The sequence below is a fragment of the Sorex araneus genome, chromosome 2 (genome assembly GCF_027595985.1).
Source record: "Sorex araneus isolate mSorAra2 chromosome 2, mSorAra2.pri, whole genome shotgun sequence".
NCBI classification, from domain to species: domain Eukaryota; kingdom Metazoa; phylum Chordata; class Mammalia; order Eulipotyphla; family Soricidae; genus Sorex; species Sorex araneus.
In genome coordinates this window covers 275,073,082-275,091,310 of record NC_073303.1, presented here as the reverse complement: position 1 = coordinate 275,091,310, position 18,229 = coordinate 275,073,082, and the positions used below count along the sequence as shown (strand labels likewise).

The 18,229-nt window shown below is 46.5% G+C and overlaps 1 protein-coding gene across 4 annotated transcripts in view; it reads left to right on the top strand.

The window, feature by feature from the left end:
* RASA2 (RAS p21 protein activator 2) overlaps positions 1-18,229 on the top strand; it is a 104,355-nt gene that overhangs the window by 62,176 nt on the left and 23,950 nt on the right. For all 4 annotated transcript variants that reach the window (XM_055126103.1, XM_055126101.1, XM_055126102.1 and 1 more), the window contains exons 7-14: positions 488-560; positions 3,575-3,651; positions 4,578-4,679; positions 12,229-12,385; positions 14,020-14,168; positions 15,229-15,343; positions 15,784-15,858; positions 16,682-16,805. In XM_055126103.1, coding sequence (XP_054982078.1) covers positions 488-560; positions 3,575-3,651; positions 4,578-4,679; positions 12,229-12,385; positions 14,020-14,168; positions 15,229-15,343; positions 15,784-15,858; positions 16,682-16,805 — 872 coding nt within the window. The remainder of the gene's footprint in view (positions 1-487; positions 561-3,574; positions 3,652-4,577; positions 4,680-12,228; positions 12,386-14,019; positions 14,169-15,228; positions 15,344-15,783; positions 15,859-16,681; positions 16,806-18,229) is intronic.

Sequence of the window (18,229 nt, the reverse complement as noted above, 5' to 3'; positions counted from 1 at the left end):
TCTGTCCTTTATTCTGAATTGCTAACATAATAGGATGTGAATTTTACAAAATACCCTGAAGGAAGTTTGACATTTGTACAGCTTTAGAGAGAGCAGGACAATCTTGGCATATTTGCAATAGACAAAATTTGTATTTTCAGGGCTGGAGCGATAGTACCATGGGTAGGGCTCTTGCCTTGCATGCAGCCGACCCAGGTTCATCCCCGGCAACCCAGATGGTTCCCTGAGTCCCAGCAGGAGTGATCCCTGGGTGCAGAGCCAGGTGTACGCCCTGAGAACTGCTGGGTATGGCTAAATAGACCAAACAAAAGAAAACTTGTATTTCCTTTGAGTGTCTAGACTTATTTCCCCCCCAAGATGACACGTCTAGTCTTCCTTGAGTCAGCTGAGGCACACAGAGGTGAGACCCCCAGGTTGGCATAGTAGCATGTTTTATAATTGTGTGCTGTTAAGTTCTACAAGGTAAAACTCTACCACATTGGAACAGGAATGACCAAAAGAAGACCAAAGTAAAGAAGAAGACAAGCAACCCGCAATTCAACGAAATCTTTTATTTTGAGGTAACTTTCTCTTTTCTATAAATTGAATATTTAGTAACAAGAGCTGATAAGAGTGCTTACTTTCAAACTTCGGTCACGATGATCGTTGAATCACCTGAGCACCAATGAACCCCAGCGCTGGCCTCTGGAAAGCACCGCTGTGGTGTAAAATGCAGCGGGGGGCCCAAGAGTCCTGGGTGCTTTGGGAGTGAGGCGTCTAGGGCCACAGTGTTCCCCACCCGTCCCCTGCCACCGGCCGCAGCACTCCTCTGCAGAGGCCTGTTTGGGGACCTCAAGTAAAGTAAGTACGTTACCACTTGCTGCGTCTTGAGTTCTAGGTCCAGTTTGCGCAGGTCGCTCAGTGCACGTGGCCCCTGTGTTTCTCGGGAAGCTGTAGTTGTGAGAGAAAACAGTGGCACCCCCACTTATTGTTTAGTTTTTACGCATCTCAAATGTGAGAGTGCTTTAAGACTACACATTACTACCGAGCCCTTTTGTAGCCTCATTTGTTCCAGGAACCACGTGAGCTTTTTCTCACAGAGCGCTTCAGCGGCCCAAGTCTTTCCACGTACGGCGCTTCGGAATTCTGTGCTCCACAGTATTTATTAAAGAAATTCTTTTTCCTATTATTTGAAAACCACAGGGAAACACATTAACCTCTCCATTCTAACTGTAGAACATGGTGCAGTTGAGCTTAACGCCAAGGGGAGATTGAAAAACACAGTTCTGTTTTGGTGTTTTTTTCTTGTTTTTCTGAGTTTTCCTTGATATTTCCAAGTGGAGAGAGCCTGAGCACATCTAGCCATGCCTGATTACCGGAATGAAAGAACCTGGGTTTAGAAAATGTCAGAACTGAAATAGAAAGAACGGTGTGGGCAGAGACACGGAAGAAAGAAAAACAAAACCCCCAAAAATGTACCCATGTGAAACTTTTCTATTTCCTGGTTCTACATTTGTTCTACATTTACAAGTGACTGTTACAGCTCGACCGGCAAAAACAGGTGCAACTTGTGGCAGATAGACTGCAAAGCACAGGGCCCCACGCGCGGGCTGTTGCCACGCCGACTGCTAGGCCTGAAACAGTCACCTCCGAGGGCCCTTGTTGATCTGATGATCAAGATAAAGTTTAGTCTCTGTCCTTTAGCTGAAGCACGAGGCTGAAGCACCAGACACAAAACCACAGACGCCTGCAGACAGGCAGGGGCCAAGCTGCCGGAGGCGGCCAGGCCAGACACGCTATGGCTCTGCTTAAGGTACGGGAAAGAGAGCAGGCCACGGAAGGACTGTGTCCTCCAGCCGACACCCAGCAGACACCCACAGGAAGTTTTTTCAAAGCAAGTGATTTGCTAGACGATTTACAGCTCTCTCTATGCGTAGATGGGTGAATAGAGGGGAGCGCTCACGGTTCAGACCAGGGTGGAACCAGTTCCAGTAGGTTCTGAGTTTCTGGCTGAGATGTTTCCACACTGGCCTTTGGATGCTTTGGAGCCTAGGAGCGGATGAGTTAATTCCAAATTTGAGAGAGGAATTAAACATCATCTCTGTGCCAGGTGGAGTAGGGAGAACAGAGATCAAGAGTAGTATTTGGGCTGGAGAGTTTAGTGGGTAGGGCACTTGCATGCAGTTGACCTGGGTTTGATCTTGGCACTACACGTGAGCCCCTGGGCGCTCCAGGAGTGATCCCTGTGTCAGAGCCAGGAGTGAGCAGGAGTGAAAGAGTAAGCCCTGAGCACAGCGAGGCGGAGAAAGAGACACACAGAGAGAGATTTGTAGTTTAGATGCTTACGGGAGGGGGAGAAGAGCCCCGATTGCGGAACATAATACAGAAACAGAGAAAGGTGAGCGGGGAAGGAAATTACGAAGGACATAGAAACCGCTTAGAAGAGCCAAGATCACATGAGGCTTCAGAGGCTTCAGCTGGGAAAATAGAAAAGATGAGTGGTTCTGTTTGGCATTTTGGGCTTGCAGACTTCTGCCCGTACAGTCCACCAGTAGACATTTCCCTGACTTACATGTTTGAAGGCTGTAGAAAAGGGCTCGAGATTCGCTCACACAATCAAGCAAAGGAGTAAAAGAATGCGAAAAAGAAAAGTGAAGAACTCCGTTCTGCCGCTTTGGCCATTCAGTTTGAGCATCCCATTAAGTGTCTGTCTTCACAAGGGCCATAAACCCAGTCCCGCCTGCCCGGGCACTGCCTCCTGCTAAACTCACTGCCCCGCGTAGCCTCGGAGCAAGACCAAAGGCCAAGTCTTTGACCAGTGCATATTCCTGAGTTCTCAGAAAAAAGGTGGTGCCAGAGCTTCCCCGACACCCCAGACCTCAGTGCCAGAGGGAAGAGCAGGAGACTGCACGGTGCCTGCAGGGGTCCTGGGCAGCTGCGGAGCGGGCGGTTCTTGTGCATGCTTGCCGCAGGGACCGTCCGAGGGATGGCTTTGAGGTCATTTGTCTGCAGAGGGACAGAGCTAGGCAGAGAAGACCGTCATCTGAGAGAAGTGTTCTCGGACTTGAATGGTGGGCAGGCTGGCTTCAGAGGAGAAGGAAAGGCGCTGGCTGCCGCAGGCCAATGCCTCCTGGGGACCTGTGGCGTGGGGCGCGGGAGAAGCCCGAGGCGCAGGGTCGGGCGAAGGGCCACATGTCCAGAGGCGCCTGCCAGTGGCTCGGCTGGCCTCAGTTTGAACATGAGGAGGAAGCGGGATCTCGAGTGGCCCTGGGGTCTGGAGAGGTGCGGGAGAGGCTCCCGTCGGAGCACGCGCTTCCCTGAAGTCACCGGTCAGCTCCTAGCCGCACCGCGTGCTCCCGGGTGCTGGGGTGACAAGGAACGTGCGAGCTCGAGCGTTTTGGATTTTTCACACCCCATAATTCCCGCCGCCCTTTTGCTACCCTGTTTCTCTACTAACTGTTGGGTTCATGTTACTGAGACATTTTCCTCTGTTTACATCCTTCCCTGGAAATATCAAAGTTAATAGGGTTTTTTTTTTAATCATGTAGGGAAAAAAATTCTTTAATTTTCCATTAAAATGCTTTTATTTGTATAGGTCACCAGATCCAGCAGTTACACCAGGAAGTCCCAGTTCCAGGTGGAAGAGGAAGACATTGAAAAGCTAGAAATCAGGTATGTGCTTTGTTCGGCATTTTACTCAATGTATTTTTTCTGTGCCAAAAGAAAATCCTACATTTAAACAGAAAATGTAAAAAGTGAACGAAACTTAATAGAATTATCTTTACCCAGTTGGTTGCTAAAATTTAGGAGGGAACGTGCATCTAAATTAAATCACTTTCTTCAAAATTTTAAATTTCTTTGCCAACAAATACGACACAATTTTCACCTATTTCAGTCTACATATTTTTAAATTTTCCCGAATTTAACTGCGCCTTAAACTTCTGATTCATCGCATTATAGAAGCAAGGGCTATCTAGAGAAGTAATGTCTGTGTCAGCCAATTAGAAATAATTCTTTTATTCTTCTTAACATATCTGCTGTCTAACAGAAATTTCAGTGAGGTAAGAAGTCCTGTAAGGTGATTCCACAGATGCATGTGTTTGAAGTTTGCGCCTTGCCCCGGACTCAGGTCTCGATGCTGTTGGGGAGGGGAAGGTGTTTTCCATGCATGTGTAGGTGTGGTGTTAACAGTGTGTCCACCTAAGGGGTGTATTAACCACGTTTGGAATGACCTGACCAGGTAATGTGTTGGTCTAAACACCTGCCTTGGCATATTAACTGGCGCTAACTGAGCAGGAAACTGGACCGTGGCGGTGTCTGGTCTCCAGCCCAGCAACACGGTAACTCCGTGATTCTCTCTGCTCCAGGTTCTGATAGACCTTGAAGTTAGGTAATAGAAGGGCTTCCTTTTTAAAATTTAAAATAATTTCTGTGCTTTTAAGTAAAAGTCACTGCAGCGTTCTGCTTTCTGTAGGTAGTGATTCTTTATAAGCACATAAAATTAACGCTCTAAGAGCAACCAGAGCAATCATGGCTACTGATAAGTGTGACTCGTACTTGAAAATGTCCACAAAAGGTAACACTGTCTCACGTTTCAGGATCGACTTGTGGAACAATGGAAACCTGGTCCAGGATGTCTTCCTCGGTGAGATCAAGGTTCCAGTGAATGTCTTAAGGAATGACGGCCCTCATCAGGCCTGGTGAGAATCAAACCTTCCCCTGAATTCTGCAGTTGTCTCCTTTAATTCTGCGAACATATGCAAATACATGCTCTGCTCTTGGCATATTTTAAATTTACAATGGAGTAAGTCCAAAACCCATGAATAATGATTAATTTCGCTCTTACTGTTGCAGAAAAGCAAGTAGAATGATAGACGTATAATTTGGCCTCTGGGTATTGAGATAAAATAACCGAGTTTCCTGGTGTTTTTCTGTTCAGAAGCTAAGTTCTGACTGTGGAGGGAATGGAAAACATTTTGTGACTTGGAGATGCTGCGGAGAGAAGGCATTAGTCACAGATCACATCTTCAGTTCAGAAACGTTGGTGGGACCAGGAGGTGGCTCAGAGGGTTTGTCGCCTCGGAGCAGCACGGGGTGTGGCAGCCCCCAAGCCTATGAGGGAGGCCCCTATTAAAAAAAAAAAAAAATGAATAAACATAAGAACTTTTCCAACTGTGAGTGTCTGAAAAGCAGAATTGGAGGAGTTTAGCTGCGTGTGGGATCTCGCCATTGACCCCCTTCCACAACACCCCATTGGTAGGCGCCGGGGCCGCCCTGGTGTGCTTGCTGATTGCTGGGTCTCTTGTTGTGGGACTTTGTGCATCTTTTCCTTGAATCACAGTGAAATACACAGTTACAAAGTTGTTTGTGATCGGGTCTCAGTCCTACAGTGTCCCAACACCTGTCCCTTCACCAGCGTCCCCGATTTTTCCCCCAACACACCCTCCAGCCTGGCTCTGGCAGCACTCCCCCCGCCCCCCTGAACCTGCCCCTTCCCTCCCCTCACCTCCCCTCCCCCTGCCTCTTGGGCATTGTGGTTTGCAGTACAGGTGCTGAGAGGTCATCATCGTGCCTGTCTCTTGACCCTTTTCAGCACTCAGTTCTTGCCCAGAGGGACCGTCTCCAGCTCTCCCTGTCACAGTGCGTCTCCCTGTTTCGGCCCTGGTCTGTGAGCACCTTTTCCAGGAGCTCTCAATTCCCCACAGCTGTAAAACTGTGTTTCCTTCTCGGGGCTTCGGTGTGACCTACACTGGCGTGAAACAAAGGCTGAGATAGGACATCGGTGGTTCCCCAGTGTTGTTTGTTCTGTCCACAGCCCTGAGGTACAAGTAGCTTCTCGTCTTCTCCTTCCTCGGCTCAGGAGCCCTCTGGCCAGCCTTGGGTTTCAGCCTTCCTCCTTTGCCTTGTCAGCCTCACTCTGCAGGCTCAGTTTCAGTTTCCTGGAAGCCACAGTGAAAAGGGGGTGTTGAGCTGTTTCTTCTCTAGGTCTGAGTCTCCCTTGGCGTGAGTCTGCCTTCCTGAGAAGCATCGTTCTTCACTTTGTACTCGGACACACACACACCCACGCGCACACACACCCACGCGCTCTCACGCACACGCCACATCCGGTGGTGCCCTGGGATCTAAGCAGGGCTGGCCTGGCAAGGTCCTTATCTCCTGTCCATCTCTGGCCCGTCGCAAGTCTCTGCGTTACAGTGTCACGCTAGGAAAACGTGCTCCCCCGTCAAGGTGGACTTGAGGAGCCAGAGGATAGCACAGCAGGTGAGGTGCTTTCCTTGCACGCAGTGAGACCCCTGGCATCCCATAGGGTGCTCTGAGTGCGTAGCCAGAAGTAAGCCCTGAGCACCCCTGCTGTGGCCCCCAAACAAAAAAACAAAATGCACTTGAAACATGCCACTAAGCCTCTCATTTATGCACAAGTGTCTCCGTACTGGCCTTCAAATTTCCCAGAAACTTACCCAACTGCCTTGACAGTGGAAGAATACTAATAGAATTTAATTTCATTCCTATTTCTTTTTACTTTTATTTTCCAGTAGTATTTAAAAATATTTTAAGGAATCCTACAACAGTGTTAGTAATAGACTTTATAAACCTTATACAGAGTAAAATTTTAAAAAATCTGTTAAGACATTCGTACTTTCAAATGGAAAAATAGTAAAATACAGAAGTTTTCTTTCAAGTCAGAAGTGAAGTGCAACTGTCCCTGTTTGGTTATGGACTTACAGCACCCTCTTGTGGGGAAAATGGGGAAAATATGCAGGAGAGCTTGGGAAAGTTTTATTTACCTTCAGGATATCAGGTTTATTCTCTCTAATCTTGTTAATTAGGAAATACTAATCATCAGTGATGTCATTCTGTCATTTGAGAAAAGTTGTGTTTTTGTTTCCTTTTTTCACTTTCCATTTAGTTGTTTTTGAACACAGTTTCTCTGAAATCTGACTTGATTTTTCCAATTCAAAGTTTTCTCAGATTATAACATGATCTAGTCATTCTTCCATTATCTCTTGGCTATTTATTTAGTCTCTTCGAAATTATGTATGGGGCCAGGGCAATAGTGCAGTGGGTAGGGCATTTGCCTTGGATGCTTCTAGCCTAGGTTTGTTCCCCGACATCCCATATAGTTCCCTCAGTACCTAGTTGCAGAGCCAGGAGTAACTCCCAAGCATTGCTGGGTATGCCCCCCACCAAAAAAAAAGAGGAAGAAATGATGTGTGATCTTTTCAGGAATGTGTACACAAAAACATACACACACATATTTAGTCTCTTAGAAATGATCTGTGTTCTTTTTAGGCACATACACATACATTTAGTCTCTCGGAAATGATGTTATGGTCTTATTAGGTACAAACACACACAAAACAAAAATATACACAGACATCTTTTTTTTCTTTTCGGGTCACACCCAGCGATGCACAGGGGTTACTCCTGGCTCTACACTCAGGAATTACTCCTGGCAGTGCTCAGGGGACCATATGGAATGCTGGGAATTGAACCTGGGTGGGCCGTGTGCAAGGCAAACGCCCTACCCGCTGTACTATTGCTCCAGCCCCTACACAAACATTTTTAGACAGTGATACACACCCCTATACGAACCATTATGCAGACACGGCCACATACTATATGCTGATAGCCAACTTCCCTGTTTTCACTTAGCAGTTTAGTAGAACCTCAGGACATATTTGTTGGTTCGATGGTGGCTCGAGCCAGGGCCCAGAGCTGCTGTTTACCCCCAGTGTGGACAGTCGCTCCCTCGCTGCTGGCCTGTGGCTTCAGAGCTGAGTCACGCTCGCCCATTGTGGCTCGGGATGCTGTGGCTGGGAGTGACTCATGCTCCCGTGGTAGCGGGCCCTGCTGTGGCCGTCCCCGTTCCAGCAGTCTCTGCTTCATGCTGGGCGCAGTGTCGTGCCGTTTGGGCTGCTGTGGAGATAACCTGGTTCTGGCCCCTGTCAGCAGCTGCTCCGTACCAGAGAACTGAATGTGCCGAATGTTGTATGTGCTCGAATAGCTTGTCACATTAATTTCTCCCCATCCCTAATGATTCAGAACAGAAAAATGAACATGAAGGAAATAGAAGCATTTTTTTTATGTCATGATTTTTAATTTCTTGTTTGTTTTGGGGACCACACTCAGATTGCTTCTGGCTGGGGTCAAGGACTCTACGGGGTGTTGGAGGTTGAACCCAAGTCAGCTTGTGCAGGGCAAGTGCCTTACACTCCGCGCTGTAGCCATGGGTAGTTTTTTAAAGGTTAGATTCAAATAGTCAATAATGATGTTGTACAATTGATACTTTACTTGAGATGAGATGGTTTTCTAGTGGCCTAAATTTGACACCTAACTTTAGTTCTGTGTCTTCAGTGAAAGTCTATTGATGGAATTTGGGACCAGAAATGGCATCAGATGGTAATAGAGCTGCCTCTGAACAGTTACTTTTTCAGCATGTGTAGCATTGCATGTCGTTATTCTCTGCTTTCTCAGTCCTAATTATGCAAATTCCATAAAACTGAAATTGTAGCAGTGTGGTTAAAGTTCCTCCAGGAAGGGGGAGACTGCTGTCTCGGGTGGGGGGTCCTGGGGAGCAGACCCAGGGCTTCCACGTGCCCTGCGTCGTCTGCCCGGGGCTGGAGGGAGTGGGGGCGGCTCCAGGCTGCAGTCTCTCTTTCCTGTTGACTCTTTCACAGGGGCGGGAGTCATGCAGAAGCTGAAGAAAACCAATTTGAGGTTTGGGTGGGGTTTTGTTTTTGTTTTAACTTTTCTGGGCCACACCCTGCAGTGCTCCGGGCCTTTTCCTGACTGCTCTCAGGGGTCACTCCTGGTCCGGCCTGGGAGCCATATGTGGTATCTGGGGTCAAACGCCATATGTGGTATCTGGGATCAAACCCAGGTTGGCTGCGCGCAAGGCAGTCGCCTGCCCACTGTCCTAGTGCTCAGGCCCAAGGGTTGCTTTTCGTTGTTGGTTTTGGTTTTGGTTTAGTTTGGGGTTTATTTACATCCCTAGACTACCCGGCCAGGCATATACCAGCTATGTATACCAAGATACGAAAATACAGGATTTTTAAAGTCTTACTTTTTTTCTCTTTAGCTCTCATCCATATATCATTTAATTCTCAAGGGTTTCTTCAGGTGATTTAAATTTATTTTTAAACTTTTAAAATAACAAATCACATAGTTCTGTAAATGGTCTCTGTAGACTATTTGTAAATGCAAGTGGTAGGATATCTACTTGTGTGTTACAGAAATAACCTTTACCCTCGTGTTTACTGGGAACCAGCTACTAAGCTAAGTACTTCCATATCTACTTTAAGGAGTTGTGAGGATTAAGTCAATGTGGTCTTGTTATTACTGAACACTTGTCAAAAGTTTTATGATATAGTTGAGTGTTAATTTTTAAGCGTCGATAGTTACTGCACCCCACCACTATGAGTGCCTCATTTCCCCCAAGTACCGATTTTTTTTTAATTTTTTATTAGTGAATCACAGTGAGGTACAGTTACAAGCTTATGAACTTTCGTGTTTGCATTTCAGTCATACAGTGATTGTTTACCCATCCCTCCACCAGTGCCCATTCTCTTCCACCAATATTCCCAGTATCCTTCCCACCACCCCCACCCCATCCCCCACCGCCCCACCCTGCCTCTGTGGCAGGGCATTCCCCTTTTGCTCTCTCTCCTTTTGGGTGTTGTCATTCGCAATAGAGGTATCGAGTGGCCACCATGCCCGGTCTCCAGTCTACTTTTATCACCCATCTTCCAGCCAGAATGGGTCCTCCCAGCATCCTCCGCTCCTCCAAGTACCATTTTCATGTTCGTGGGGTAGGTATCAAGAAGTAGGAGGTTTCAGGATAAATGGAAGCTCTAGTCTTCATGTTTGGGGACCTCTTCAGACTTTTCCACAGACCGAAGCGGACAGTGTTCCCACCCGCCAGGTGGGAAGCCTCCTGCCCACCGCCTCCTCACCACACTGGTTGTTGCAGGAGTCCCAGGTACCCCAGTCACTGATGGGAGACGATGCCTTGTGGGTGTGGTTGTTTGTGTTGCCCTGATCACAGACTACAGCGAACGCTTTTGTTGCTGCTCTTGTATTTTGTTCTTGGGCCACAGTGGTGGTGCTCATGGCTTATTCCTGGCTCTGCGCTCTGGATCCTTCTTGGGCCCGCCCCTGCCTGCTAGAGTGTCTCCGGAGCCTGCACTGAAAGGTTGTTTTTTGTTTGTTTGTTTGTTTGTTTTCTGCTTTTTGGGTCACACCCAGCTATGCTCATGGGGTTTATTCCTGGGTCTGCACTCAGGAGTTACTCCTGGTGGTGCTTGGGGGGCTATATGGGTTGCCGGGGTTGGAACCTGGGTCGGCCATGTTCAAGGCCAACCCCCTACCCGCTGTGCTATGGCTCCAGCCCATACACCGGAAGCTTTGTATGCCAGCACTTTGTGTTCATCTACCTCTCTTTTTTTATTGGGTTATTGAGTTTTTTTGTTCTTGAGCTTTGTGGGTACTTAATATGGATATTAGTCCTTTATTCAGTATAATACGTGCAAATATTTTATCCCATTCAGTCGGGCATCTTCTGATTTTAGCCTAGGCTGCTTTTTGCCCAGGTGAAACCTTTTTAAACTCCATTTGTTTACTTTTGGGATTTTCGATCTTTGCCACTGGAATCAGAACTTTCGAGACTCCTCTGAGGTTTATATCCTAAAGAGTTCTGCTTATGTTTTACTTAATGCATTTTATGGATTCTGGTCTAATACTGAAGTTTTTTTAAATTTTACTTATTTTAATAGTGTTGACAATTTATTCCGTTCCGTATTCCAACACCAATCCCACCACCATTATTTTGAATTTTCCCACCATCACCCAAGTCTGCCCTCGAAGCAGGTCCTAAATCATTTCTTTTGTATGGCTTGTTATGAATAATGCATTAAAAATGATCAGAAAAAGTTTCCTTAGAAGAAAATAGGTGAAGATTGTTGCATCACACCCTGGAGCCAGTAAGCCCTTGTATAAGAGATTACTGTCGTGCTCTTACATGCTGAGCCTGTGTGCTAGTATTTATTCATTTGTTGTTTTGTTTTAGGGTCAAGACCCTTTGCCTCCCACCTTAGCCTGTTAAACGTGGTGCGCTGCTCTCGGCGCTGCAGTGGGCAGAGTAGGGACTCTTGCGAGGCCACGAACGTGGCCGTGTGTAATGCTGCAGTTTCTTCTTTCTACTCCTCTTCCTTGGATATTTCAACCTGATTTTCCATACCTATTTTTTGCCTTGTCACTCTCACTGTCATTCCGTTGCTCATTGATTTGCTCGAGCAGACCCCAGTAACGTCTCCACTGTGAGACTTGTTGCTACTGTTTTTGGCATATCGAATACGCCACGGGGAGCTTGCCAGGCTCTGCTGTGCAGGCGGGATACTCTCAGTAGCTTGCCGGGCTCTCCGAGAGGGATGGAGGAATCGAACCCGGGTCAGCCTCGTGCAAGGCAAACGCCCTACCCACTGTGCTATATCGCTCCAGCCTTGTACTTACCTAAATCTTTTTTGACTTCTGATTGTCGCAAACATTTTCCATGTTGTTATACTGCTTCTCTGTAGTAAAATAAAAATTAGTTGATAATTGTTCATCTGTTTCGAGGACTTTACATACAGGATTTAATTTGAAACAAGATCGCTTATATTTTCTTTGGTGCATGTCTACTCCAATTCAGTACAAATTATTTATGGAGGAGTAGCAGGACCTCCCTCCCCCCCCCCCGCCCTCCCTCCCTTCCTCTTTCCTTCCCTCCCCCCTACCCTTGCGCTTTTCGGTTTGTAATATTGATACTGAAAGGTTATCCAGAATATCCCTTACCTACTTTTAAGGTTATCCAGAATATCCCTTACCTACTTTTAACCCTCAGCTCTTGTCCATCGTGATCATTCCCAGCTATTATTGTCATCCTAGTCCCTTCTCTCTCTTACCAACCCTCGTCTCACACACACTTGTCATTCATTCCAACCACTGACCAGTCCTCCTAGCCCCTGTTTTCCCTGGCCATGGATGAAATCTTCCTTTCTTGTACTTTTTGTATAATAAAAATTGTCAGAGGTTTTAAAATAGCTTTTATTCTTAAATGAATCCTCTGCTCCTTAGGCAGTGGTTCTGATCTAAAGTATTGTTGATTTGGTGGTGGCTAAGGTAAGGTTTCTTTTTTTTGTATAGGTGAGCTATTAATTTACCTCATGGCTGTAAGCTTAATGTCACATGAGGTTGATTGTCTTTTTACTTCAGGTACTTACTACAGCCAAGAGATAATGGAAACAAGTCATCTAAAACTGAAGAGCTGGGGTCTCTTCGGTTAAACATCTGCTACACAGAAGACTGTGTGCTTCCTTCAGAGTACTACGGGCCTTTGAAAACTTTGCTGCTAAAATCACCAGACGTTCAGGTACTTTCAGAGTCTCAAGTGTATAATTTAATGGGAAAGGCTATAAAAATGATTCTGTAGATGAGGAAACCATTTCTGAGTATCAAGTTTCATTATGACAGTAAGTTTATAAATACTATATATATACATTATATATATAATCACTTATCTGAACCACTCCTGGAGTAACATGATTCCAGGATCATCCAAATTTCATCCCTGAAAGAAATGAAGCCTTCCACATGAGAAAATGCTCCACATTGCTAGTCATCAGGGAGATGCAAATCAAAACAACAATGAGATATCATCTCACATCACAAAGACTGGCACACCTTCAAAAGAACAAAAGCAACCAGTGCTGGCATGGATGTGGGGGAAAAAGGGACGCTCTTTCACTGTTGGTGGGAATGCCGACTAGTCCAGCCTTTCTGGAAAACAATATGGACAGTCCTTCAAAAACTAGAAATTGAGCTTCCACATGACCCCACAATACCACATCTGGGAATATATCCCGAGGATGCAAAAAAGCACAGTAGAAATGACATCTGTACCTATATGTTCATTGCAGCATTGTTCACAATAGCCAAAATCTGGAAACAACCGAAGTGCCCTAGAACAGATGACTGGCTAAAGAAACTTTGGTACATCTACACAATGGAATACTATGCAGCTGTTAGGAGAGATGAAGTCATGAAATTTGCTTATAAATGGATAAACCTGGAGAGTCTCATGCTAAGTGAAATGAGTCAGAAAGAGAGGAACAGACATAGAGGGACTGCACTCATTTGTGGAGTGTGGGGTAGCATTACATGAGACTGACACCCAAGGACAGTAGATACAAGGGCCAGGGGAATTGCCCCATAGCTGGAAGCCTGCTTCATGAGCGGAGGGGAGAAGGCAGATGGAATAGAAAAGGGATCACTAAGAAAATGATGGCTGGAGGAATCAGTTGGGATGGGAGATGCATGCCGAAAGTAGATAACGGACCAAACATGATGACCTCCCAGTGTCTGTGTTGCAAGCTGTAATGCCCAAAAGTAGAGAGAGAGTATGGGGAATATTGTCTGCCATGGAGTCAGGGGGAGGGTGGGAAGGGGGGCTTTACCCGGGATATTGGTGGTGGGGAATGTGCACTGGTGGAGGGATGGGTGTTTGAACATTGTGTGATTGTAACCCAAACATGAAAGCTTGTAACTATCTTTCAATAGTTACAATAAAATGGTGATTCAATAATTTTTTTTTAAATAAAGCGTTCAGTATATAACATGTTAGTGGTAGCTTATACAGGGGCTTAATGGCTCAAATGTGAGATACAACAATTTTCACAGTTTTCTCTAAGGAAACCTTTTGGATCATTTTTAGTGGATTATTCTCAACAAGCAGTATAAAATTATTTAGCATCTGCCTTTGGGGCAGGCTTGGGTGATGGTGGGAAAATTCAAAATAATGATGGTGGAAGGTATAATGGTGGTGGGATTGATGTTGAAATATTGAATGTAATAAATTATTGTGAGCAACTTTATAAAAATAAAATTTAAAAAAAAAAAAGAAATGAAGCCTCCCGCTATGAGGAGGACCGAGGCGGGAGGGGGCGCATGGCGTTCCTCTCGTGGGTCAGCCCTTGACCCGTCCCCCTTGCCGCCTTTCTGTCCCAGCCGGTCTCTGCCTCCGCTGCTTACATTTTGGGTGAAATCTGTCGAGACAAGAACGAAGCTGTCCTGCCCCTCGTGCGGCTGCTGCTGCATCACGACAAGCTGGTGCCCTTCGCCACGGCGGTGGCCGAGCTGGACTTGAAGGATACACAGTAAGCACCCACGTGCCTGGGTTCTCGCGTGTTGGCCAGTCTCGTGTGAAAGAGCTAGTTGTTCGGCAGGTTGTGAAAGACAGTTCTCAAGTTAGCAGAGAAAATCTCCCACAGTGAATTATTTAATGAAGGATTTTTTTTTTTTTAATGTTCCAGTGAGTGGTTTTTTGTAAGCCTGAAAATCCTAATGGTCGCAGGCATTTTTTTTTTAATTTCCTGATTTTTCTCTAGGTGCTGTGCTTTTCAGAACTTTGAATAATAAAATTGTAGCCATCACCACAGTCACCCCGAGCGTCAGCATCTCTTCACCAGGGTCTCAGGCTCGCCCCCGTGCCCACCCTGCCCTCTCAGTCAGCTGGGCTCTGCACGGGACCCGCTGTGCCTCTGCTGGGTTTCTTTGCGCTCCGCAAGGAGAGGTCGTGCTGATTGTTCTTTGCCTCCCTTCACCTGGCACGACACCCTCTGGTTCTGTCCACGTTGCGGCAATGACAGGACTTCTCCTTGGAGCCGAGTGGTGTTGTGTCGTGTGTGTAGGCCACACTTTGCTTGGCGGCGTGGGCGGCACACACTGAGGTGCTCAGGGCTTCCTCCTGGCGCTGCACTCAGGTTCTCCGCAAGCAGTTCTCGAGGGAGCATCCGTCGTGCCAGGGACTGAGCCCTGTCCCACCAGTGGCCAGCAAGTGTCCTGCCCGTGCTGTCCCTTCAGCCCAATACCAGTTTCTTTACCCAGTCACCTGCTCTTGGACTTGCACTGTTTTCGTACCTTAGCTACTGTGAATAATAACGAGCTTTAGTTCCTTTTGAAACTGTTGGGAGACACCTGGCCGTGCTGGAGCAGCCATCTAGCATGCTGAGCATTGTGGGCATTGCACCCTGCTGACCGCGTGCCAGGCAAGCGCCCTGCCCGCTGTACCGCCTTTCTGGCCCCACTCCCGACAGACTTTTAAGTGAATAGTAAGGCTTAGCAGAATTGAGTGCAGCCACATCCAATATCTCATTGTTGATGCCATGACCTCTGTGTACCACGTTGGCTTTTACCTTATTTCTAACTGTATTTCAGAGATGCAAACACAATTTTTAGAGGAAACTCCCTGGCTACCCGATGTCTGGACGAGATGATGAAAATAGTGGGAGGGCACTACCTGAAAGTGACGTTGAAACCCATCCTGGACGAGGTAAAGCCACGGGCCCCAGCAGCGCACTCCGCAGTGCTCTCCAGACGGGCTGGGGCGGGGTGGGGAGCCTCTGTCCGCAGAGTCCTGGAGGAATAAGGATCAGCACTTTCTAGGTCGAATAGATGATCAAATAGATGATCATCAGGGGATTTGTATTCAAAGAGCACACCGTGATGTGAGGATTTTCACTGTGTCTGGAGCATGAACAGAATAACATGCACGTGAAACTTCGTTATTTCCATTTTAACCAGTGTTTCAAATCTATGAGAAAGATTTTTATATGATTGGGAGGGCATGTTGTACACATTATTTCTGGGTGGAGATTTCAACTGCTGCAGTTTCCGTTTTTGTAATTAAGTTGATATTATCAGAAGATTAAGTCATTTTCATTTTGCCAGCTTGTTTAGAAAAGAAATTAAGTGAAACAATGTATTCCGCAGATATGTGAATCCTCTAAACCCTGTGAAATCGACCCTATTAAACTGAAAGAGGGAGATAATGTAGAAAATAATAAGGTGAGTTGTAGTCTCCTTATGCATCAGAATCGCCTCACTGTTTGATCCGCCTCTCTCCTGCTAACGTCACCCACCACGCTTGGGGGTGGGGGGGGAAGCGCTGCTTTTTTATGCTCTTTTATTCTTGACACAGGCAGGTACTCTTTCCCGAGTGTCGTTCCCTCACTGGGGTTTGCTGTGTTGTTGTCTTGGCCATATTTTGTCCCTGGCTCTAGCAGCAGTGGTGGAGGCAGGCTGCCTGTGCTCGCAGCTTGCGCCCCCACCTCTGGCCTCCCTTTAAGTCAGCGAGTACTTGGAGTTGCTCCCAGGAAAGCGGGGAGTCTGTTAGGGACACAGGTGTCCCCAGTGGTAGATAAAAGTGCCCACTGCTCACCCATTGCCCTGACTTCCCTTTGGATCTCTTTATCCTCTGCTGTGTCTCGTGATGTTTATTCCACACGTTTCTATATCCACCTAGGCTAAATCTCATTAAATTAAGTCAGAATGCAAATGGTCCAATTAATTTTGAGAAGGAAAATAAAGCGTTAGAATTCTAGTGATAGGACTCGAGAGATGGTACTATAGGGAGGGTGTTTGCCTTGCACATGGATGACCCGGGTTCGATCCCTGGCATCCTCTATGGGTCCCCAGCACCTCTCAAGGAGATTGCTGAGTGCAGAGCCAGGAGTAGCCCCTAAGCATAGCCGGGTTTAGCCAAAAATAGTCTAGAATACTGGCAATAATTGCCTAGTAGGCCTCATGTTTATTACCTTTTTTCTCATCAAAGCTACTGAAGACATATCAAAGTTGAAATGTAAAATGTTCACCTCCTGTAACCCTCTAGGAGAATCTGCGCTACTATGTGGACAAGCTGTTCAGCACGATTGTCAGGTCGAGCCTGAGCTGCCCCACGCTGATGTGTGACGTCTTCTACTCTCTGCGGCAGATGGCAACGAAAAGATTCCCTAGTAAGTACCCAGTCTCACTAAGACAGACCTTTCTTTCCTATGTTTGCTCCTATATTTTCTACATCTATTTTGTGAAGTGATTGTCTTCTTGACATAAAGTGTTTCAAGCTTTATATATAACATAGTCTTCAGCATTTGAACAAAATAATCTGATTGAATCTGGAAACATTCTGTTTCGTATCAGTACTGTGGAGGCTCTGTACAAAGAATAACTCAAAACCATTATTTTTCACAAGGTGAAAATTGAAGCAGAAAATGGTAACATGCAAATATTTAACCCAGGTGCTTGTTGTTATGTATAATGGACAAAAATACCATTGTTAATCATACCAACTACCTTTCCCTCATGCATGCATTCAGATAGTGCATTCCATACAACTAGATTTTTTATTTTTGAGTAAAACAAGTTTATTTGGGAAGTCAAAGGGAGGAAAGAGAAACATTTTCTAAACAGAACACAAGAGTGAAGAAAGCAAAGTACACATCCCACGCGCGGAGGTGTGGGCCGTTTCCCCACAAAGGGGAAATGCATCCCCCAGTCAGAAAGTTCACATCTCGGGAAATGTGGGTAGATGTGCCACAACCAACTAGATTTGATAATGTGAGAACACTGAGGTTTTTAAAGAAATGGTTTTGGCTACTAGGAACATCTCTGTTGCAATACTTATAAAATTTTGATGTATCAGTATATACTGTAACTTTGCAGTGGCTGTATCAAGGCTTGGCTTGGAAGCACGTCATGAAATGATGAGTTAGCTAAGTACATGCGTCTCCGTTCCGTGAGCAGACTTGCCGTGGCTGCTCCAAACCCGCCTGAGGGCTGAGGGAAGCAGCTCCCTGAGGGATCCGTATTCCCGGCTGTCACTGTGGTCAGAAGCGCAGAGCACTGAGCAGCCCGGCCCCTCGCTTGCCCCCTTGTGCTGCCTCCATCTGCAGGGGATATGAGCTTAGCCTCGAGAGTCTCGGCAAGCAGGGTCAGAGCTAGGCCGGGCCTGTCCCTAGTGCACCCCACCCCACAGTGACCTAGGCCCTCCGTTATGTGCTTAGACACGCACTTGAGCAGTTTCACTCTGACAGAAGTGACCTGAACACTGTAGTTCATTTCATTTATGATTGCAAGCTCAGCTCAGCTTCAGTCCTGAGCCTACGAAGCCCTGAGTAGATGCAGGGGTGAGTTTTGTTGCAGCGAGTCGTACAGCGCTTTTACGCTTCCTGTACTTCTGGCGAACACGTGCTGTTTGTATGAGAAACTGGCAGGGGCAGGTATTTCTGATGAAGTACAGATTCACTGACTTCCCTAGTAAGTAGCTGAAGAGCAAAACTCAAGTCATTCCTTAACCCAGTACCAGCGTCTTCACCATCTGATTAGTCAGTGATCAGAGCCTCAAGGTAGCTTTAGTTTATCTTGATTTTCTGTGAAATTC